Source organism: Taeniopygia guttata, chromosome 2 (genome assembly GCF_048771995.1).
Source record: "Taeniopygia guttata chromosome 2, bTaeGut7.mat, whole genome shotgun sequence".
NCBI lineage: Eukaryota > Metazoa > Chordata > Aves > Passeriformes > Estrildidae > Taeniopygia > Taeniopygia guttata.
In genome coordinates this window covers 9,196,433-9,221,625 of record NC_133026.1, presented here as the reverse complement: position 1 = coordinate 9,221,625, position 25,193 = coordinate 9,196,433, and the positions used below count along the sequence as shown (strand labels likewise).

At 39.0% G+C, this 25,193-nt stretch overlaps 1 protein-coding gene across 2 annotated transcripts in view; it reads left to right on the top strand.

Moving 5' to 3' along the window:
- PTPRN2 (protein tyrosine phosphatase receptor type N2) overlaps positions 1–25,193 on the top strand; it is a 667,249-nt gene that overhangs the window by 594,368 nt on the left and 47,688 nt on the right. For both annotated transcript variants that reach the window (XM_032747124.3, XM_072925319.1), the window contains 2 exons: positions 10,182–10,329; positions 18,251–18,324. In XM_032747124.3, coding sequence (XP_032603015.3) covers positions 10,182–10,329; positions 18,251–18,324 — 222 coding nt within the window. The remainder of the gene's footprint in view (positions 1–10,181; positions 10,330–18,250; positions 18,325–25,193) is intronic.

Genomic DNA, 25,193 nt, shown 5'->3' with positions numbered 1-25,193 from the left:
ACTTGTGCTTATATGCATAGCCTGCCTCCAGGCTGTGGGTATAGCATGAATTGCAAGACTTCTTGGATTTCATACTTCATGTTCCAAATTTTCTACAACCTCTGTGTGTGTTTAGGTACAAACTCTCTCAGTTCAATATCTTACCTTGCCCCACCACCCAAAAAATACTCTAAACCCACACTGAAAAGCAGAGGGATTTTCCTGTATGAGTTATTATTTTTTCCTGGTGAAGCACTTTTGACTTTTGAGTAGCAGTAAGTACTTATCCCTTTGCTTTAGCAGGGGTATTATGTACGCAAAAGAAATATTTTCCTGTCTGCCCTCAAGATGGCAAGTGTCTAACATAGTGATATTTTTCCAGAGTATCTATAAATCACATCATGTTCTGTGTCACTTGGATATACTTGGTCATGGTTGCCTGGGTTTTACTGGTCTCATTATCTCTGTAGAACCTGACTACGCTTGAAGAGAGGATTATTTTTAAACATGATGTTTTCAGAATTCTTTATTTATCTCTTGGTAATTTTTATATATATAGTAAATGAAGATGACTATACAAGTGCTCTGAAAAGAAACACAGACTGTAATTCATTAAAATTTAAATTTGAAAATACAGTATCCAACAGGGAACCCAAATTTAGATGCTTAATTGAGTTAGCAGGGCTACAAGAAGAAGCCAGGGAATTTTTGTGTTTTCAGCCAGGTAATTAGTGTGCAGTAATATATTTTTAAAGTTTTCATTTCAGACACACAACAGACGTATAAATGAATCACAAATATGTCTTGGATTGTGGTATGGTGTTAAAATATTAGTAAAAAATGAAGTGAGGAGGGATCATCTGAAAAATTGATTTAATGTGTAAGAAGAAAATAGCAGTTTTCTGTGAGAATGGTGTTGGGTGTCAATATTTATCAAAAAGAGTCAAAAGAGTTGATTTGTATATTTTTGTTCAGTTTTCCAGCTAGTTTTTACATGCTTGTGCTTTTACATTTTAACAAAGCTACCAGGAATGTTTCCCAAAATGTCTCAGTTGATGAATTCAGCTGACACTCTCCTTGGTGCCAGGTCCTGTACTGCAGAGCTGTCTTTAATGGGGAGGTTTGGGCTGAATTTTTCTTGTTTTGAGTTTATTTTTGGTTTTAAGAAATGTCACAACATATCTCGTGCTATGAAATAGCAGTATTTGGCTAAGAGGTTTAGACCTTAATTTTTTTAAGTAATATTGTTCCTTTTTGTGAAGGCTATTTATTATTTAAGATTTTTCTAGTGAAATCTACTATAAGAAGTACAGAAATTTTAGAAACTGCTTTTGGATGATTCATCTTTTACATATATATTATTTACCTTGGCATGTCTTTGCATAAACAGCATTCAGCATGTGCATAAATTTATCTACTCACCAGACAAAACCATGTACTTCTAAACAAAATCCCCAACCCAAAATCTGTACTAATTCCATCACAGTCAGAACATTTGGTATACTTTTAATTACAAAAATGTTCTCAGATATGGATTCATTAAGGTGTCCTGACTTTTAGCCATGTCTATAAACATGATAATGGAGTAAAAAACAGATGTCAAGCATATTCCTGCAAAAAGTAGTCATTTAGGAGCATATTCTTTGACCCTGGGAAATTCATTTCAATGTTCCTGCCCTTTCATTTCCCATCTGTGAAGCAGCAGTGGTACTTGCCTCCCCTGCAGAAGTAATGTGAGCACTTTCAGACAGTAGGACAAGAAGGAGCTATAGAAACATAGGGATTGTAAGGGAGCAAATTATATTCCTTTTATGGCAATCATCTTCTCCTTTTTGTTGAGGTTTATTTAAAGCAAAGTAATTGCAGAGGTGAAACTTCAGAGGCATAATTTAGATTTCAGGAAAGGGGATAAGGAGGAGGAGATGAGGGTGGTTGTATTTTAAGACCTAGAAGACACCATTAAGTAGCTGATATTCCTTAAGAAGGGATTCCTTGTAGAGTGAATTTCTTTATCTTCTGCTATATTTAGAGAGCCAGGTAGAGTAAATATTTCATAATTAAGCATTCCATTTTTAAAATGTTTAACTTCATAGCTGCATTTCTTTTTAAAAGGATACCTGCCTCCACCACTCCACTTGACACAATTCTTAGCAGCACATGTATTTTCCAAGATTTCCTCCAGAGATGACAACCTGTGTCAGTCCAGGCCAGGTTGTATCCATCCACTTCACTGGGATTTCACTGAACACCTTTGGCAGCTGGGAGCTGTAAGAAAAGGGATTAGCAGGCGTTTGTGTGACACACAGTGATCCCAGCACCTGCTGATTGGATTGAAGTAATCCTTTTACAAGTTACAAAACTCTATTATCAGAGCATTAGGAGAGGGAGAGATGGTGATGTACGCTGCATCAAGGGTGTATTAATTTAGGAAACAGAACATTGGTTGCCATCTGACATAGTTGTGAATTACAGCCTTTCTTGCCAAAGTTGCCCACTGGTCCAGTCTGGTAAATAATGCCTTGCACTTCTTGTGCAGAGGTGATTCTTCTCCAGCAAACCAGGGGCAATAATTTAACATTATTTAAGATGACATGCTGAAAGCACAAGTGCTCTCTGTGTGCATGCTTAGGTGTCTACAATGAGCTTTACATCTAAAAATATGAAACTGAAACTATGGAATGTCATTTTTATTGTTGGCTGGTATCACCATGGAAGTTAAATTATTTCTGAATAATACAACCTATTTGAAGCAATCTAGGGATATTATTCTCAACCACACTGAATAGTTGCTTTGTCAGTGAATTGCCTCCCTCTGGCTTTTTTTTTTTTTTTTTTAAGTTTTCCTTCATCATCTACCATATTATGTATGATATTAGTAGTGTTTCATGTCAAATTACAAGTAGAGCTCCATAGTATTTTTCAGTACCTAACTGAAAAGCTTCAAAACTATTTTTTTCACTGGTGCAATCATGTCTTGAGAAATACAAGAACTATTAGAGCAAAACAAATCATGGTAGTAATATGGCTGCAAATTGAAGAGGAAAAATAATTTCTCAGTGTCTTTTGCAAAGAGAAAATACAAATTCCCAAGTTTTTATTTCCCATATTTTTCCATTTGTGGTTACTATAAGCAGGATATCTGAGATGGCACAGGACAAGTTAGAAAAGAGAAAGGAGCCTTCAGCCTGAAATGACTGACTAATCAGCTGATGAAATCCTGGTTCCAGTAAAGTAGGGATGCAGAACACTCCCTGGGATTGAGAGCATGTGAGGCTTTATAGCCAGATGGTAATTTACTGAGATCTCCAGATACAAGTTCAGTGAGATACTGACAATGAGCTGCCACAACAGAATTTTTATTTTATATGTCTATAGAAGCCAAATATAACTACCCCTATAAAGCCACACTTCTTTGCAGTTAATATTGATAACTTGATATTTAATATTAAAGCTAGTATTCCTGACATTTATGGATTGATGCTTCAGAGATGGAGCTGGTCTTGGTACCAGTTACAGGCTCTGCATTACTGGGGGTTGGTTGGATTAGAGCACTAGAAACAACTGTGGGACTTCCATGGAACAACAATCTATTGGAAAAAAATTATTTTCTTAACATGCTAGTTAATGGAAAAACTGAAATTGGTTGAGATAGTGCATACTCTGTTTATTTAAGGTCTGCTTTGCTAGGAAGCAAAGTAGGAAAGCATGGGCATAGTTTGGCTCTGCTCCCAGGTTTCAGCACCACTGAAAGTTTCTTGGAAACATGTGATGAGCTCCCAGTCTTTTGTCTGTGCAAGGGCACCAGGGCAGCTGAGGGAAAAAGTCTGATCTTCTACAAGCAAGACCAAGACCCTAAAGTAACTTCAGTGCTACTATGAAGCTGTGCTGGGAAGTGAGAAATGCTTAAAAAGTATAGAAAAAACATTGTGGTGTTCTGCAGAATCTGAATATGGCTCAGAGTTGTGATAGTGACACTGATCTCAGGGGGCTTTATTTGATCAGTTCTGGACAAGATGTGTACACCAAAATAGAAGAATAAACTAAGAATTTTGTAAAAATTATTTTTTTACAAAAATAAGAAAATAATAATAATTTTTGTAAAAATTATTTTTTACAAAAAGAAGAGTGGGGAGCAAGAACAGAGAAGAGAAATGAACTTTTCTGTTGCTATTCCTCGAGTCTAGACTTTAGCCCTAGAAAATAATGGAGCACATATTAAAAAAGGAGTTGCTGATTATCTAGAGAGAGATTTTTCAAGGGCATGAAAGGAAAATAAATGCAAGGGTGTCATTTAAGAGGATGAGGAAGGCTGGAGTTGTTCCTTTGTGTGTTTGCTAATCTCCTTCACCCTTTCCATTGGATAGCTGAACAATGAGTAGGAATATGCTTAATTTTCTAAAGAGTAAATCTTGACTGGACAAACCTGATTGCTTTTTATTTAAGTAAAACTACAAAACCCAGTAGATGAAGTGAAAACAACAGATGTTATACATACTTTTAATAAAGTCATGACACTGTCTCATGAATAGTTAATTGAAAAATTAATGCCAATTTTTTAGAGGACAATTATGTGGATTGAAATGAGGCAAAAGGTTGATATGTAAAAAGTAATGATAGAAAGCTGTGTCTAGGAGTGTCTGTCAGAGTACAGGAATTTCTCCTAGATCCAATTATATTTAACTTTTTAAATAATGATGTGGAAATCAGTGGAAGTGACAATGACTTTCCTCACAGTCTAAAGTTTTGCACAGATGTGATGACAGAGGAGTAATTCAAAAGTTTGAAAGTGTTAAACCTGAAAACACATACAACAAAGAAATTATCTTTGAAGAAAAGAGTCACAAGACATATCTATAATTTGCATAGATCCATTAATTCATAATCTGTGAAGACACTGGAATATATACAAGCAGAAATTATGGAGAACAGCAATATTCCGAGCAAACAGACAAAAGTTGAAATACATGGCTTGCTGAAAATGAGTAGCAAATTAAGTTTGAAATAGAAAAGCAATATTTTTGACATCCCTATGAAAAAAAGATCTCAAATGAAAACTAGTGTTCCTTACTAAAAATATTTGTATTGTTCCAGGTATACAATGTATAGTTCAGAACGGTTAGAATCCCAAGAAGTAGCAATGAACTGTGCTTTAGGCTTCTGCTTTAGATATGGAACAGCCAAGTGTTAGAAAGATTCTAGTGAAGTACAAGAAATTACATTATTTGAAGACCTGGAGAAGAAAGATCTTTGAAGACTGGAAGCAAGTAATCAGACAGGCTGCTTCTGTCTCTGAATTCTATAGCACTGTGAGTAATATGAGTGGGAACAGAGAAATTTACTGTGAAGCCACTAATGATAAGGTATTAAGCCAGAAAATGGAAGGACAAAACCATATGTGGTGTTGAAAGCGAATTGGATTTATGCAGAAAAGTATTCCTCTTACATGTAGTCAATGCTATGTGCACTAAAGAACACAAAGAAGTTCAAACAGAGTAGCAAGAATTCTGGGGTATCCTGGGCCAGAACAATGCAACCCATGAGTTAGCAAGGAACAAAGGCAAAAAAACACATTATTTAAATTAAGTGGCGAGAATAAAAAACAATTTTTTTTTTCAAGTATAGTCTTTTTCTGCACAATTTGCTATATAATAGCTAAGACAAATTCTCTCCTCTAGAATTTCCTCTCCTCCTTCTGAGGAACCCTGGGAAGCATGACAGGACTGCCTGGCCCTCTGCATCTCTGGGAAAAGCAGCAGTAGTTTGAAAGCAGTGGTTCCCACACGGCTGGGTGAACAGTGTGGGTTTGAGCAGTCACCATTCACAAGGATTAAGATAATTTCACATCCACATCTTCAGCTGACATTTGAAATTCGATTAGACCTGTCAAGGTCTGTCAATTTGAGAGCTGCACGTATTTTCACTGAAAGATGCATCCTCAGTCATGAAAAGGGTTTCTACTCAAGTACTGTATTGGAAGTATGTTGTCAAAAATAATTGTGGCAACTGAACATCAGCTAATAAAATAGGTATTTTGAAAACAAATATCTTGACAGATGCAAACCATACTGTCTCTGAAGAAAGTATTGTGTCCCTTCACTCAAGTAAAAAGTGATAGGAGAAGAGAAAATGGCCTCAAGTTGTGCCAGGGAAGGCTCAGATTGGATATTAGAGAAAATTTCTTCACCAAAAGGGCTGTCAAGCACTGGAACAGGCTGCCCAGGGTGGTGGTTGGGTCACCACTATCTCTGGAGGTATTTAAAAGACATATAGATGTGGTACTGAGGAAAATGGCTTAGTGGTGGACTTGGAAGTGCTGGGTTACCAGCTGGACTTGATGATCTGAGAGACTTTTCCAACCTAAATGATTTGGTGATTCTATGAGTTAAAGATTGATCAGTCAATTAGAATTTAATAGTTACATTTTTAGCCTTATTTAGTCACAGAGCATATGATGGACACCCCTCTTGATAAAAGTGTAAAGAAAAAAAGAAAACCAAAGTAGTTGGACACCATATTACAACATCAGCTGAGCACACAGGAATCTCCAACAAAGCCACATTCTACCAAAACCAAGCTGGGCCACCGTGCTCTGTCTTTGTGCCTGGGTTCAGGCAGATGGAATCTGTCTTAATATGTGCCACTGGCAGTGTGACTTTAGCCCATTCATTGTCCCTGGGACAGCTTTTCATCCTCTTGCTGAAAGCTCCCCTTTTGTCTTGCAACTGGCAGGTCTCACACAGTAATAATGATTTTATAATACATCCACTCTGTCCTCATTACATCAGCACATCCTCCTTATCCCCACAGCATGTTTGGTAGCAAGATTATCTCCTCTGTCTAAACAAGAGAAAGTAGGGACTGGGCTATCAATTGTCCTTGCAGGTGAGGCCCTGGGGAAGGAAAAGTAAGGTTAATGGAATTTAAGGTGCATCAGAAGATCAGTGCAAGCAGATGGTGTTTGTTTAAATAATAGCATATACTTGGGATTACAGGACTTGCCTTGTTGTGCCCATATTGGTGAGGCTAGACCTCTGTTTTTTTTTCAGCAGGCTTGAGGATCATTGTAATAACAGTGGTGACAACCTCTATTTATTTTACCTGCTGCTCTGGGACAAGGACAATCATGTGCGTGTTTGACATGTTGGTAATGAATTTCTTTTGCACCAGGCAAACACTGCAGAATGTCTCATCAAAACATCCTAATTAAGGAGTGGATTTGAGTAGACATACAATCTCTAAAATATCAGAAGTTCCACTCAATTTAATGTACATCCAGCAGCTCCCAAGAGAGTGTTTCAAAATCACTAAGCTTCTGTTTAGTAAAGTGGGGATGAGCGTTGGGGCTCTGAAGGACTGTAAATGAAAGATTACTTAACTCTGAGGGAATTGTCTGCCTCCTGAATGTTTTAAAGCAAGCTGCTTTCTCAGTAGCTTTTAAAAATGTGTGTAAAGCAGATGTTCATATTGGACAGAGCCTTCCATGGGTCCATTCAAATAGTCAAACACCGCTTGAAGGTCTGTCGGGAAGTGCCCTGTGAATCTGATCCATGTGATGCAGGAACTGAAACCACACAAAAAATGGTTGGTTAAAGTAGAGATTTCAGTGTGTTTTCATTTGAAAATTCATGATCTTTACACTCAAGATTACCTGAAAAATGAAGGTAAAAGTAATAACTTTTAAAGAACATTGAGTTATTTAAAAGTTCATGTGCAATAAAAGCAGTCAATTTACCTTAACAGTAAACTTTACCTTAACTGTGTCAGATTTGACAATTTAAAAAGGAAATTAAATTTCTTTTTAAAATACAATCCTTGAAATCATCAGAGAGACAAGCTGGAGTCAACAGAAAACTCCTTACTACATTCAGTCCTGCCTTAGGAATCAAATGTTCATGGTCCTTTTCCTACAGCTTTGTGGACCTACCAATATTTTGGAGAGATTCATTGTTGGCAGATCTGTATATCTGCATAAAATGTCCCTGAAGTCTGTGGGATATTGGTGATGGGCATGTCAAAATGAATTAGATTATAAAACTGTGGTTTAAAATGGGAAGATGCTACAAGCTGGTCCTTGACTGCCTGATCTCTGCTGCATGCTAAACAGCTGCTCTGAAGCCAGCAGTCTTGGCTGGGTGGTATTGTAAGATTTTGCTATTTTTTCCCTTTGCCTCATAAAAATTCTTGTGTACAAGCAACTCTCTGCTCTGGAGGGATTATCTTTTTTTTTTTCCCCGATGATTTCAGTATACATATCCAGGCATAGATTTGCTAGGAGAAAAGAACAGGATCTTTAGCCTCCCTCCTTTCCCTGGTAGCAACAGCCTTTTGACAAGGACAAACAAACTATTAGAGGGTGGTTTCCTCCTGTTAACTTGCAAGTTAATGTTGGGAACGTGTTACCAGACCCACACCCAGACACACACCGGGGCCACGCTGCTCTCCCAGCTCCATGTCTGTCAGGTCACAGCTCTGTCCACTGAAATGCTTCTTCCTTCATTATAGAAAAGCAGCAATCACACAGTAGGTGTTTTGATTGTATCTAGGCCACCACTATTTTTTACCTCCTTTAGAAATCTTTCTTCTAATGCAATATTTTTCTGTGTCCTTAAAGACATCCCTTCTGGAAGCCCCGCTTCTTGAATTGGTTTTTCAGTACCTGCTTTGATTTACAAACCTTGTGTAAAGACAGCCTGACAAACCCTGCACCAAACAAAGCTGTGTGTCGGGGGTTCTTTTGTCATAAAAAAACTGTTGTAGCTGCAGCAGGGAGCTGAATCCTGCCCTGCCAGCCAGGTGGGAAGCACAGTGGCACAACAGATTTGCAGAGCTCCTGTTTGGCAGAGGACAAGCTGCAAGCTTTTTACACCTTCTGTTAAACCTGTAGACAGGGCATGAGAGATTTTCTTCTTTAAAGCACATTCTGGAAGAGCAATTCGACATCACAGAGATTGTCTGTGGAAAGGGTTTCCTAAGCAATTAAAGTGCTTTCTAACTTTACAGTGAATCCTTTCTGGGAGCTTTTTCTAGACAAGGTTTGCTACATATTGGGCTGTATTAGTGTAAGTTCCAGCAATAACCACCGTGACTGATGTTTGGGCCAGAAGCTCTGCTACTGACCTCAGCCCTGAGCCTGTCTCCTGAACAGTCTGTCCTTTTAAAATCAGTTTACTAATGTTAATTTCAACCTACCTAGTAAAGGCAGTATTGAGTTTAATTTGCAGATATGAACAGGTGTAATGTGAGATGGCTCTCTTGCTCGTTGTAGAAGATGGCAGGCTCTGCAAGGTAATGAGCCTGTATAAGTAGGCTTGAAGTACCAGGTGATCACCTTCTTAATTTTCATGCTAAAGAGCAGGGAAGATTTCTGGGTTTCCCCACTCTTCCTGCTTTCTGCTGTCCTCCCCTCATATACTTGGATTATATTCTGATCCATGGGGTGAAGGAAAACGGTTTTGCTTCACTTTTCTCAAATCTTTGGTGCTGAATTCCTATCCACTGCTGGACTGGAGCTCTAGCCTTGGGAGATCTACGAAAGATCAGCACCAAGATATTTGGATGGTCCATCATTCCCACCACAGACAGTTTTCTTTGGTGATGCTTTTCCCAATACTCTTAACTGAAGGCAATGTACAATGTATAACAACATATATTAATAATAATTAACAACATTTCCTCAGTTCAAGACCCTCTCTGTGCCTGTTCATCTGCAAGATGAGCTTCTGATGACCCAGTGCTTAAGCTACAGCAGTTCATCCTAGCAATTTTAAAATTATTTTCAACATTTCTGTCACTGTTTTGACATGCTTATGTGCTTGAACTTTGGTTGTAAAATCCTTTGTGTTGACAGAAGTTATTTGTAGTAATTTTTGTCAATGGAACTTGGTTTTTTTTCATTGCCTGATGAAAGAGACATTTGGGCTTCTGTTTTCTAAGTACTAAAGAAGAAATAATTTCCTCCTAAAGCTCAGTGACTGGATGTTTCATACATTTCCTCTCTGTTAGCAATGGTACATTTTATCATTCTCATTTTTTATAGCGCAAATAAGCTTGGAGTAAACTCTATTAAGTAAATAAATGAACCTTAAAACTAAGCCTCTTTTTTTCCCCAAAGCTCAGCATTCCCATGCTTTGAGAAACATCCTTTAAGCTTAGCTCTGAGCCTAGCTAAGTTATTGCTTAATGTATCACTCTTTGAATTCCAGTCCTACATGGAAGACCACCTGAAAAACAAGAACCGTCTGGAGAAGGAGTGGGAAGCTCTGTGTGCGTACCAGGCGGAGCCCAACGACAGCAGCGTGGCGCAGCAGGAGGACAATGTCCCGAAGAACCGCTCCCGGGCCGTGGTACCGTGTACGTACACTTCCCTTTGATCCTGCCATTCTGACCTCTGGGTACATTCCCCAGTGCTCTGTGCCCAGGGCTGTGAAAGCTGCAGAAGGCAGGTAAACAATGTGGAGTGGTTTCTGTGTGTGCTGGAAAGCTGTGGCTGTGACTGTGGGCCAGGTGCATGTCCTGTTGTCTTATCAGACCCTTTTTATCTCCTTGTGAGTGGCATATATGTTACAAAAATGCACAGCTGTGCCACGTAACACTGCTGCTGCAGCTGTGCTGTCTCACCAAATTCCACAGGCAGAGTGATTGTCAGTGCTGGAATATACTGCCTGTGGCTATTCAGTAAAGTCTCTTCTTCTTCTGACCAAGACAAGTTGGTCTCTTGTCCATCCAGCAGTAATACCAGCAGTCTACAGGCAGAGCTAGATAATCTGATTATCAGATACTCAGCTGTACTGAAAGAGCCCCTTTAGGCTTCAGTGGATAAGTTTGCAAATTGGCTTCTCTCTTCAAGGCTTCTCTAAACACACCAAAAATAAAAATAATGATTAAAAAAAAAAAAGAACCGATGTTTATATTCCTAGAAGCTGATCTTTCCTGTAAGCAGACGCCTTTTGAGCTTGAAATAAAAGTAATATATTTTTGCTGTGCAAACATATATATATCTCATAGATTACATTGGTAATGTATGGACGCATATTTCATTAAGCAACCAATGAAAAAAAATGAAACTGAGAATATATGCACGGTCCACAGCAACCAAAATGCTCTCAATCAGCATGCCCACCATCCAGCTGGCTAGCTTGGCAAACATATATAGCTGGTTTAATTTTTAAGGTGCCCTGAAAACATTAATTTTCCCTAGGAGAGTCTTGAGTAAGTAGTATTCCTCCTTTAGAAATGGAGAAATGACAGGTAACACTTTAAGTAAATGTCATAGCCAGATTTAGAGTGAAGATTCTCTGGAAGGACATGGTAATTTAACTGAGCCCATCAGTCCTTGCATATTTGCTTCAGCAGGGTTTGTCTTGTCTGTTTATGTAGTGGCTCTTTCTGCAATACTTTTATACTCAGGAAAGGATTACAGCAATTTAGCAGTATTAATTCTCCTGAGTAAATTCTGTGCTGGTCCAAAGCCTTTTGGGGCAACAGCAGCAATTTACTGACTTTCATTTGTTTGGGGATCAGGCTTGTTGAGAAATTCAAAAAAATTCACCATGAAAGGTAAAGTATTGCAAGCCTTCTGTGCCCTTTTACATCCTGAAAAAAAACCAGCACTTAAATGACATGATAGGCAGTGAAAATTTTCCATGAAAATATGTATTGATCCAAGTTAATCTTCCTGCTTAAAGTCTTCTATCAATATGGACTTACAGTCAGTCCATCTTAAGATATTTCAAGTTCCTGCTCATAAATTAAGCTAGACTGGTTTTGGTTGCTGCCACAGAAGACAGTATGGGAGCTACAGATGTTGGCGGAAATTGGTGCTGGTTATTTGACTGATGTAGAAACTGTGTCTCCATGGTACATTCAGCTATAAGATAGAAAACTTCAGACTAGACTTTTCTACCTCCAAATCCAGAGGTATCATGGCTGTGACAGTGCTAAAGAGCAGAGATTTTTAACTTGGGTGTCATAGAATCATTTGGGTTGGAAAAGATGTCTGAGATCATCATGTTCAGTGGTTAACCCATCACTGCCAGGTCACCACTAAACCACATCTCTGAATACCACATATACATGTCTTTTAAATACACTCAGGGACGGTGACAGGTAATCTGTCTGTCTCTTTTCATCGTATTGGACCTCTGGATGCATCAGCCAGCACTGACCAGCCTTTGTTTCTCTGCCATTGCTTCTTCCATGGTATTGTTTTGCCTGTTATTCCCATATCTGGGTCTAGACCGAATCAGCGCTGCCTGAAAGTGATTTGGTGAAGATTTAGACATGGATAGGGTGACTGCAATTTATCTGACATTTTAACTATAACTATTTAAATACATTTAAAAGGATAAAATGATACATTTGCTTTGTTTCTTCAATGTGGAAACTTCTATTACAAATATTAGTGCACTGAGAATTTTCCTTTTTGACTGAATTGCACGAAATTATCTGCCTTCACTTTCTGAAGTTTCTGTGCACTGGTAAACAGCTGTCATTTTATGTATGTTTGAACTACTTAGTACTTTGTTGATGGGTGGAAAGTATGGTATAGAGTTTAAACAATATTAAATTTTGATAAGGAGATGGTTATTTTAGACTCTAAGATGAGAAGACCCAGTTTGCCCACCTTTTTTTTTAAGTGTGCTAGACATTAAAACTATAGCAAAAAAGCAGTAGATTTGGTTAATCATGTATGAAGAAGCAAACCTGATATGCTGTTGATATTCTACGGAGCTGTTATGCTCCATTCAGTGTATTCTCACTGAGTAATGCCTTGTTAGTGTTTCCTTACCCCTTTCATATTCATAATCACCTCAACAAGGGTAGAACAAGATTGCCAATTCACATAGAAGATTTCCTCTTAGAAAGGCTTCAAAGAAGCTTTAATATGTTGTATTTGCTTTGTAGTTTTCTTTCTGAACCAGTCTTGAAGTAATACAATATTTTTTTACTGATTATATAACTCATCTAATTATTATCAAAATTTTTTATCATAGATTACTCTTGTACCTAACTTTTCTGTTTTCTATACAAACAGCTTTTAAAATACTTGATAGCAGAACACCTTGACACTGCATTTAACTAATTACTAGTTTAAAAAATACTAACAATTCAAGTTACCTGGACCTTCTAGATTAACAAAACTGTATCCTTTTATCCAATCAAGAAGCAGATTGCCATAATTTAGAGCACATGGTGTTTATATTTAGTGGTATAATTTAGTGATGCTTATTTTGTTGATGAATAGATGAGCAGCTCAAAAAAGCTTTCCAATTTTTTTTCTCCTTTTGCATCTCTGAAAAACAAACCCATCTCAATAGAGTCAATGCTGTATGTTTTTATTCATGTACACCATGAATATATACAGGTATTTTAAACATTTGGCAAACAACTTTTGGCAAACTGTCCACCACAGTCATGTCCATGGGTCGTGGTATATATTTAAGCAACTTGCTTATCTCTGTGTTGCCTTTCCTCTAAAGGAGAGCAAAGCATTTAGGGGCAGAACATGCACCCAGATCTGTCTTGTTTGCCTTAAGAGCACAGCCTGGGCTTGTGCACCAGAGATGGAACACCTGAGCAGAGAGTTGTGTGCATTATCCATGTTATCGATGCATGTGCAAATAGTGCTTTGAAGTGAATGAACTTGAGCAGTTCAGAGCAAAGAAAAGTTCTATTTCTGCATATCATCTATAGGCAAAATAATGATAATAGCAGATTATGATTCTTCATAATCTTTAGGCTGCACCACTTTCATTTCTCAGTAGTTCTTCACTTTCTTAATTCAGTGGAGTCCTGTGTAGTGCTTTGTACCAAAAAAAAAAAAAAAAACACCACAAAAACCAGTCTAAATCTAAAAGGAAGAAAATTATGATCGAGGCAGGGTGTGCCAGGTTGATTGCCTTCTTCTGTGATGCCTGGATTCAGAGAACCTAAATTTGCCCATATTCCTTTTTTTTCAACCTTATATTTATTTGTTCTGTTCCTTCAGAAGTATCTGATTAAAAGGAAACAAAAGACAGAGGGAAAATGTGAGTCTTTCTTTTACAAGCATTCAGTCTCCATCAAACAACAAAAATGATCTTCATTAAGTTGCAGAGCCACTGAGAGAGAAGTAAAAGATTGAGATGACATACTACTTCAGTACTGGTCAATAATAATTAATAATAATTATTCAGATAATAATTCAGACCATAATGACATTTTATGCTTGACTAAGTCATTTAAGCACAGGAATCCAGTGTTGTTTGAGATGCCTAAAGTGCTCAAGGTACCCAGGCAGAACTGGTTGGTATAACACCAGCCCTGTGGGAGATTTGTGACCCTCTGCCTGCTAGCCCAAGTGTCTTTAGGACTCTGAAATATCAGAAGAAACTTGGCATGAGTCTGTGACACTGTAGATCAGAATTCCTGAATTTAAGTGTCTCCATGTAGCTGCCTCCATGTGAGGCTGGTGTCAAAGCCCCTGATACAGCCAGGGAGGAGCCAGTCAGTGCAGTGACATCAGGAGAGCTGTGCAGTGGCCAGAGTTGGTATTTGGTTTATTGTGAAATGAAGAGATTTAGGATGCCACTGTGTATCCTGTGTGAGCTTCAGATGCTGTTCTAATTGGGTAAAAGTCTTGGCGTCTTGTGTCCTGTCTGTTTTCCTTGTTCGATGTCTCATCTACCCTACAGTTTCTCAAACAGTCCATGTTCATGTTTAGCCACCTAAATCAAGCTCCATTAACCACCTCACATGAAGATATCTATGTGTAGACACCAAAACATGGATTTTTCAGTCTCTCCTCTCCTCTCCTCTCCTCTCCTCTCCTCTCCTCTCCTCTCCTCTCCTCTCCTCTCCTCTCCTCTCCTCTCCTCTCCTCTCCTCTCCTCTCCTCTCCTCTCCTCTCCTCTCCTCTCCTCTCCTCTCCTCTCCTCTCCTCTCCTCTCCTCTCCTCTCCTCTCCTCTCCTCTCCTCTCCTCTCCTCTCCTCTCCTCTCCTCTCCTCTCCTCTCCTCTCCTCTCCTCTCCTCTCCTCTCCTCTCCTCTCCTCTCCTCTCCTCTCCTCTCCTCTCCTCTCCTCTCCTCTCCTCTCCTCTCCTCTCCTCTCCTCTCCTCTCCTCTCCTCTCCTCTCCTCTCCTCTCCTCTCCTCTCCTCTCCTCTCCTCTCCTCTCCTCTCCTCTCCTCTCCTCTCCTCTCCTCTCCTCTCCTCTCCTCTCCTCTCCTCTCCTCTCCTCTCCTCTCCTCTCCTCTCCTCTCCTCTCCTCTCCTCTCCTCTCCTCTCCTCTCCTCTCCTCTCCTCTCCTCTCCTCTCCTCTCCTCTCCTCTCCTCTCCTCTCCTCTCCTCTCCTCTCCTCTCCTCTCCTCTCCTCTCCTCTCCTCTCCTCTCCTCTCCTCTCCTCTCCTCTCCTCTCCTCTCCTCTCCTCTCCTCTCCTCTCCTCTCCTCTCCTCTCCTCTCCTCTCCCCTCTCCTCTCCTCTCCTCTCCTCTCCTCTCCTCTCCTCTCCTCTCCTCTCCTCTCCTCTCCTCTCCTCTCCTCTCCTCTCCTCTCCTCTCCTCTCCTCTCCTCTCCTCTCCTCTCCTCTCCTCTCCTCTCCTCTCCTCTCCTCTCCTCTCCTCTCCTCTCCTCTCCTCTCCTCTCCTCTCCTCTCCTCTCCTCTCCTCTCCTCTCCTCTCCTCTCCTCTCCTCTCCTCTCCTCTCCTCTCCTCTCCTCTCCTCTCCTCTCCTCTCCTCTCCTCTCCTCTCCTCTCCTTTTCTGACATACCTTCCTTACTTGTATTTCCTGCTTTTCCTGCTTCTCTTATAATCAATATGCAGTTTGCAAAAAAAAACAAAACAAAAAAAAACCTGTACATTCGGCATTTCCCCATAGTTGCTCATTGTTAACATAACAATCTGTGTCCATGGTACTCTTTCGAGTTTTTTTTCGTTTTCTTCTTCCCCTGCCTGTTTCAGAAGAGCTATTTGCTAGTTCCTAGAAGCTTTGAGGTGATAAGAGGCATAGACAAGCACAATCTGTTCATTGTCAATACGAACGTTTGATGCTGCAATGGAAACACACATGGGTGCAAACTCTTGAAATACGCAGAAAAACATGTACAACCTTTTTTGTACACTTCTTTTTTCTAAGAGCAAACACAAAGTCTCAACACCTTTTCACTACCAAAGCCTTAGCACGTCTTGCCCTCTGATAAGCCCTCCAAGACTGCAAGATAATGGCATGGCACACTAAATCAGAGGGTCTGGAGAAAACACTATGTTTTGGAAAAAAAAGATCCATAAGTTACTGATCTCACACCTGACTCTTACTGGAGAGTCACCCTGACATCTGTTTGCTAAGTACTGATGAATCACTGTCTGCTCTCTCTCCTTCATCCTCTGAAAACATTTCACACGTTTCCTTTGGTGATTAGTTCAAACACTTTTGCTATTCAATGAACAGGGCTTATCCTGAGTGCTTGCTTAGCTTAAGGTATGTGAGAGACCACATTTACTGCATGTAACCTGTGTGCCTCCTGCAAAGCCAGGAGGTTTCAGAGCTGCAATTCTTCAAGCACTCTGTGACATTGCTCATTGCAAAGCCTCCTGTAAAAAATATTGGGTAGCCCAAGATCTCAGGTGTCAAAAGTTCTTGTTTATATTTTGGATTTTTTTGTGCAGTGGTGCCAAAGTGGGATGGAAATGAAAAATGTACATGAGCATGTTCCCTGTCCTGTCTTCGTCATCCTCAAACCTCAGCAGGGAAAGTAATTTTATGTGAATAGTAAAGAATAATGTTTCAGTTATTTGACATGACTTTTTCATCACTAATCTTATTCCATGAGAAGATGGCTGACACTGTTGGGTGAGATTGAGTGACTATAAACAACACCCTTACAAACATCCCTTTGTCTCGCTCATCTATTAAACTGCCATGGCATTACTGTTGAATAAAGCTAAGTAGAGCCCAAACTCTCTGTCTCTACCTTTCTGCATGGTCCTTAGAATGTTTATAATTCATTTATTATTCCTCATTATTAAAATAATGATTGTTATTTAACAGCCAACTTGAAATCCTGGTGTTAAGTGGTGTCTCAGGCCACTACACAATGTTCTCTTATTTTGTCTATTTGAAAAATCAGTAGAAAGATCCTCAACCCTCTCAAAACATCAGTATCTGTGTTCAGCTATAGAGGGTTACAGAAAGGGCAGCTCCACAACCTCTTTCTACCATATACTGTGCAGGATAGGTTTCCTGAGGAGTATAAATTGTGCTGGTTATATATCAGGTACAAGTTGTTTGGGATTCTTATGTAGACTTAAACATCTCTAAAATTATCTGAGTGTGGTCTGGGCTTTCTTTTTTCAATCAGTAGAAAGAAATGGCATTTCTTGAACACAATTTGGCCTGTTTGTGAGAGCTAAAACAGGATGAAATGATTCATCACATAGAAACATTTCTTTTCTCATAACAGAAAGCGAGTCTGGATGATTGGAAGAGATGCAGATATCTGCATTGTCTCTGCCTGAATACAGACAAATAAAACCCATCCATTATACGTGTTCTGATGTAGAGATAATTATAAAACAAAACAAGGACTAGAGTTTGGGGTATACCAGCTTTAAATATAATTGAGCTATCACCAGTAAAATTCCAAGTTAAAAAGTGATAATTGGGATGATGGGCAAAGTGAGTGATGAGTGAGTCTCCTATGTCCAGAACTGCTGTTTTCTTTACTGGTGTCTGAAGTGTAAGATGTCTGTGTGTGCTTCAGTTGTACTTTAAATGAAATTGTTGGCATTTTTCCTCTCCCATGATCATCTCCAAGTCATATGGTCTCCCCATGTCACTAGTGGAACACCACACAGCACTGGTCTTTGACCAGGACAGGTCCCTGCTGTTCCTATTTTAGGGAAGCCAGATGGACAAAGTCCCATCAGCTTCCCTCTTCCATGACCCTGCAAGCACAGGAATGTTTGCTATAATACTGGGGGGTTTTAGTGCTTTGCCTAGTTTAAATCTTAAACTCACTGAACAGAAGAGATTTTCTTTTTTCCTATGAGAGGTTGTAGCGCATCACAGTGCAACTCATGGACACAGGCTTTGTGATACCATCCCATTGTTTCATTCCTGAGTCAGGCTGTGTTACTGTGGCTGTATCAACCCTATGTCTAGGTTGGGAGTCAGAAGGAAATATCCTTTCTTTTATTTTCCTGTCTTGAAAAGCACATTATTCTGGCTTTGAATTGTCTAACATAAAATGTGTAGAATACTGGTGTAGAAACTCTCTTCTCTTGTTTTCTCCTTTGCAGATGACCATTCCAGGATATGTCTGAAAGGTGAAAGTAGCCACGACAATTCAGACTACATCAATGCCAGTCCAATTGTAAGTATGGTAATTTATGAGAAGTATTCCAAATAGTTGATCCTTGCCATTCCTTGTTGTCAAAATAGGGTCACTCCAGGCACCTCACTGCTAATCTTAGGTGTTGAGTACCTCACAATGCTGGTGCTGCAGCCTGTCCTTTCAAATTGAAGAGAAATATATATGTATACAATCCTTGAAGTTTATTTACTAAGAAAAAGTCACTAGATAACCCTCGTTCTTGTAATACTGTCAGTTTTTCTGTACTTGATATTAGATATTATTAACTTACAGATTATAAAATTCAGTGCTTTACTTTGATGGAGCTTTTCCTTCTCCTGAGAGGTAAAAATAGCTTGTTCTTTTTTGCATTGTCCTACTAGCTACAGTAGGAGGAATGGTTTCTGTAGGCTGGAGAGCTGAGCTCCGCAGACTTCTGTTCTTCTTCTGCATTAGGAAGTGACATTTCCTCTCTTATTCTGTTGACCTAGTGAGGCACAGTCTGGTGGTTCTGTAGCTCTCCTGGTTCTTCTCTGAGCTTGCTGTTTTGAGAGCAAGAGCAGGATCCCCTAGCCCCTGAGTATTCATTCCAACTGCAAAGTAGGCCAGTCCAATTTTTGTGTCCAGATACTCCAGTGTTGCCCAGCTGCCATTTCCCATGACTGTGTGAGTTAATGTGAGTCCTCTTCTTGTCCATGAAAGGTGACAGGGAGAAAAGGTCTCTATTTGCAGACACTGAACAGGTACAGTAATGCCAGTGGCATTGCCCTGCCAAAGCATCTCAATGGAAGTGTCAGGATATCCAAGTGGAGGGGGGAAAAGGCACTGTGTCCTTGACCTTGTGGGACTGCTGGTATTGCAGCCACTTTTTCTCACAGTTCTTATTCACATTATTTAGGCGCCAAAAAGTTATTACAGGGCAACTGTGAGAAAGAACTAAGGTTGGAAAATAAGATCCCACTGCAGTGGGCTGTATTTGCCATTACTGGTGCATTTTCCTGGGGAGTATCACTCCCCCAGTTAAATGACTTTGTGTGGGCAAGGCAGCTAACAATTTGCAACAGCATGAAATTACAGGCTGCTTACTTCCAATGTTGTTGATAATACTTTTTTTCCCTTAAAAAAAAACATGCAGCAGCTACATAAAAAGTGTTCCCTGATCTTTGTTTCAGCAGAGTTCAAAGCTTAATTTCCTTCAACACATAAAAGTGCTTTATTCAAAGAGTTAAAAAACACACAGAAGCCAAAAAAAAAACCACCTTTGGGATGTTTTTGTCTTTGGCTTAGGATAGAGGGGAAACCAAAGTACCTGCATGTTGAGGGATTGCCAGTTTCTATTTCAGAGGACAAGGGTAGATAGGCACAGATTAGAGTTTTTAGACTGCTTTTAGGTATGTCTTTAGACCAAGCTGTGTCTGGCACCAGGATCAGGGGATCACAGGCCATGTTCCAAGGAATGTGCATCCTGCTTGTAAAATCATACACAGAGGTCCAGCTCCAGGGCTTCAGTGCTCTGTTTGTGTCTTCAGGACCCAGCTGGTGAGTTATGTTTGGTCAAGCCTTCATCTGACAGTAGAAACTGAGAGGTTTTGTGGGAAGGACAGGAGTGGGAGGTGATAACTGGGAGTGAGATATTGTATTCTTGCAAGAGCTTGGTTGTAATTCACATGGCAACAACGTGGTATCAAAGTGGAATTACAGCATCTGTAGACAGTGCTAGGTGGGGTTCAGTGTTGTACAACTGCTGGGTTTTTACTGGACTTCTGCAACCTGCCCAAAGGTCTGTGTAGACACAGCTTAACTAGTTTTAGTACACAATTTTGGCTGGAGAAGGGGGTGAATTCTTGCATGTATGTATATGTCTGTTGCAATTGTAACTTTGGATTATCGTGTACCTGTTTCTTTAATTACACTGAAGAGTAAAGTATTAGATTAAGTAGTGTTGTAAGTGAAGGAACAGGACTAGGATATCCCACTGACAAAACTGGGAAGAGGTTTGCTTTGTCAGGATTCCCAAAGCTCATGCAAGCACGTAAACTCCCACAGCTTTCTTGTGTTTTCACAAAGGGCTGTAATCTTGCCTTTCCATCCAGCTCTTAATAAGGGTCTTTCTGCAGAGTTAGAACATATTTCTTTTTTTTTGTTGTTTTCCCAGACTCAAGAGTTCTGTTCAGTACAACAAGTCACGCTGATGAACCAAAAATTCTTATGGCTGTCTTTGTATCTCTTACAGAAATACTTCTATGCCCAGAAATAAGTGTTTCATTAGATTGGGATTAGTGCCCAGTAACTTGCACAGCCAAGAAAAACTGCCAAGAAAAAATTTCAAGTTCTTCTTCTTCATAGTAGGATAGAGACCCTACTGTAAGGAGAGAATGCCACAGCTGACATTTGTGTAGACCTGTTGTTCCAAGGAAAGAGATGCTCCAGTTAGTTACATGAGTTTGCTCCATTTAGCCAGTAGTCATTTTGCTATTTTGAAAGCAATCGATCAAACTATGTTTCGTGGAGATGACGCAGTGTGGGGCTGATAGGCCAAAATCCCTGCTTTGCATGTCCATGGTATGGAAGGATTCCCTTCAAACTGCTGAATTTTGAGCCAAATTAAATGTCCTCAGATTAGTGTAAACATATTTGTTAATCTGGTGTAGTTTTTGTATAATGAGGTCGAATATAAAAGTGGCAGAGTCCTTGTCCTCCCCACTTCAAATGCCTACTGCAATACTGAATTGGGCACTTGATTCTGCAATATTTACTGTGTTTATACAGATATTGAAGCCTAAGCTGGACATATGTGCTATTTCTACTGCTGTTTGCTTGAGATCTTTCCTGGCAGCAGGCACACATTTAGTGAGTGTCCATGAAAGCACATAGTGGATGTGGAGTATCAGCACAACTGCTTTCACTCACTCTTGCAAAAATCCTACCATTTCTTTCCTTCAGACAGTTTCAACTTAAATAACCTCAGTAATTATCCTGTCAATACAGTGATGCTGCTGGTGCATTTCTCCTTGCAGTGCCTGGCTGAGGAGTGAGCACTGTTGTGAGATGGGCCTTGATAGCAGAAGATCAGTATGGGATGAACTGACTGGAAGAGCCTTTTTCCTCCCTGTGTGTGGGAGCTGTCTGGTGCAGGAAGAGTGTAAAATAAAGTAATTCTATTTGAGCTTCAGGGAGGGAGGCTGCCAGTCCTGTACATGTTGCTGGGTATCTCCAGCTTCTGGGTCAGTGGTCCAGTCTCCAGCTGGGGCTCACTCAACCTTCACTGAAGTCTAAATGAGTGCAGCAGCACATTGTAAAAAAATCCCTGTGCTAGACAATGAGCTGGCCACCTGCCCACATGTTTCTTCCTTTTAAAAAATGCTGCCCCCCCTCAATACCTCAATACTTCACAGTAGGATGTGAAAACTGAGGTTATATTGGTGGCCTCAGAGCAGCTGGGAATGGGTGAAGAGAATCTGGAAAGATTTAGTCCAAGTTCTTCCCATATGTCTTTTATTTAGGCAAAATGAGTCCTTAGGATAAATTTGCAGGGTAAAAGTGAGGTAGAAATCTGTTTCCCTCCTCTCTGAAATAACATAAAATACTATGATAATAACTCTGGTATAGGCAGCTGAATGAAAGGCTTGCAATTACAGCACAAGGAGACCCTGACTGTGCAGAATAAAACTGTGATAATTACTTCTGTCATATTTGTACTTAGTCCTCATTAAATTTCAGGAAAATCATCCACTAGTAAATAATGTGCAATCTTTGCTTTTAAATCAGAGGTCATGAAAGTAAATGGGAAATTCTGTTTTTCCTCATAGGGTGTCTGAGAGAGAAAAATCCCATCAACTACATTTAAAAACTCAGTTTGCTTATTATTGAAGACACCAGACTGAGGAATGTCATTAGCATGACAGTTTGTTCAAATACAGCATACAAATTTCATCAGCAAGAATAGACTCTGAAATTCATAATGGCATAGGCAACCAGATTTGCTTCTTTCATTCCATTAGGGGCTTAAAAGGAAGGATTAAAAAAATTGTTTTAAATTTTAATTCAAACATGAAGATGAGGACTAGTGTACCTTTTTAATTTTAATGCTGAGGTGAATGATTACAAAATTCATCTGCATTTGCAGAATATGCTTTCTTTTGCAAAAACAAATACACTTCTTGTTTAAAGACTGTCTATACTTTGTGTAATAAATATATGCATGGAAGTTAATTTTCTTGGTATTGTAAACACATTAAGTCTGGAAGCCACACAGAAGCTTGAATCCATACCAATTTTTAAGGTGTTAATCAGATTTCAACTTCCTTTCTGTCATATTTGGTCTACACTGGATTTCATTCTGATCTCATGATTCAGGAATTTCTCAGATGGACTCAGAGGCTCTAAAGGAAGGTAAATATGGTGTGACTGAGACCACATCTCACCCTGTGGAAATTAAAGATCTGACAAGCTGAAAGGGAAGGTAAAGGGAAAGAATTCATCAGTATTATTATTTACATAAAATTTCAAAATGGTCACTGATGCCTATTGACACTTTTACTTCAGTTTGCAGTTTTACAAGACTGCTTAACACGAATCTACATGTACCACTCTCAAGGATTTACTCCCACAATGTATTGATTTTTCTGTATTTCATCAGCATTATCAGTGAAATCATGCAACAGCACAATCTCTATCAAAAACTCAACAAAATTCAGCATTCTTCAGGGAATTCTTGCAAAGTCTTAGAATAAGGCAGCTGGATAATAGAACTCTTATGGGAAGAACCAGCTTTTATTCTGCAGTGAAGCAAAGGTGGAATTCTGGTCTGATATTAACAAGATGTTATCGTTGTGATAATGTTCTTCATATATTTTCCTACTTTAGGGTACTGTAAGTCAGCTTATACTACAAAGCCCTGTAGGAAAACAGAAGTTGTGACACTAAAGTTTGCTCTAGTTTTTCCTTTCTAAGAAAAAATCTCAGTGCTTCTCATTTTTCTTTTCATTTGCTTTTGATACTGGGAGTGATGGAAATCAGTACAATCAATTTCATGGCCAGTTATAGTAACCCTTGACCCCTAACATAAAATTATGGAAAAATAGATTGAAACATTATCACCAGATTTGCCTTTGCTGTACTGCAGCACAAAACGAGAATTCCACCATAGCAGAACAGTTGTAATAATTGCAGGTTTTAGTTTCCAACAATGGCTGTTCAATCCCATTCTGATGTAAGCCTCGTGAACTTGGTGCTTTGATGGGGAAATAGAGGGGGAAATCATGTTCTTTTTGAACAATTATTATTAGGTTGATTTCTGAAGGTTGTTGTGATGTAAAATGTTAGCAAACAATCAAATTTTGTTGTAATACTTGATTGTATGGAGTCTGGAGTTCTCCATTCTTCTCTAGAGAAGAAAATAATTTTCTATTTTATTTTCCTGAAGTGAGAAATCTGAGGGATCCTTGAAAGAAGATAATGACTACTGACATTAAAAAAAAAAAAGCCTTTTACTTGATCCTTGATTAGCTAGTTTAAAACCTATTACTGATGTTATTTCTTTATTCAAACTTCTGTTAACTTTGATAGATTAAGATGCCCTTGGTGTTCTTGCTGACCTTGGGAGAATAAGAAAGAACAAAGCAAAAACATTCAAGAACTGTCTCTTGCCATCACCTACTCATATTAAATTGAATGTGACCAGACTAGGGATTTTTCACAGTTTTCTTGAAATCCATGGTTTTTTAAACAGTGCATGTAATACAAAATTGATGAAACCAAGAATTTCATTTAATAAGTGTAAACTTTGCTCTTATTTTTGTTCAGTTAAAGATCATTTAATAGTGTGATAGCATTTTCTGCCATTTTCTATTTGCTCCAAGCAAGAAGAGTTTCTGCTCATAATTGTTTTCTGTGCAACACAATGTGCTTGGAATGTAATAATTGTAATTGTCTTTTGAATTATTGTTAAACTGCTGATATACTTCACCACTCTGTGCTTATTGTAATGTTTGCCACGTTCCAACAGCACCTTTGTGACAGAGGTTGATTAATGCTGAAACACCAAGATTGGCCTAGTCCTGATTTATCAGCTGAATGTTGAGACGTATTTCCTCCATGACAGCACTATTTGCATCATCCTTGATTTCTTCTGCCTTTGTTTTCGGGCATATCTACATTAAAAAAAAATTCATTTAGGAAGAATTCAAAGTAAATGTCATTTTTTCTAAAATTTGGTGTATTTACTGTTGGTTACATTTCCAAGCCAAGCTCTAGCCTGTGGAGAAGTGGCATCATTTCTGAGTGGATGCAGCCCACAACAATTTCCTCTGGGAGTAGCATATCCTCCTTGGTGTAGGTCAGTTTTTCTAAGTTAAGATTTTTAGTTCCAGCATAGGAAATCATTTCACCACAAATTTAAATCTTGTAGATCTTTGGGATTCAAAACAAGACAACAACAAATTATTTCAACTGTAACCGAAAATAAAATTCCCCCCTGCTTGTAAGCTTGACTTTGCTTGATCACATTTGCTGTTGTTTTCAGCTGTGTTTAGTTCAGGGTCTCAATTCTTACAAAACAAAGCAAAGCACAACAAAAAAAAAAAAAAAAAAAAAAAAAAAAAAAAAACACCTTTTGAAATTTTTCCTAAGGGCTTTTTTATTAGTACTAATTTCTGAAGAAAGCTAGTTTTCATTGGTGTTAAAATACCCACAGTAGTAAATGTGCTGCTATTAGAATTGCTTTTGTCAAAAGGCAAAGAAAGCAAGGTTGACATTTCTAGTGAGCAGTTGCTTGTTGGGAAGATATATTTGCTGATAAGAGAAGCATCCCAATGAAACTTGGAATAAAATGATGGTATTACAGACATCCTGGTCAAGGTTTTTTTGTAACTATGGGTGATGAATCAGAA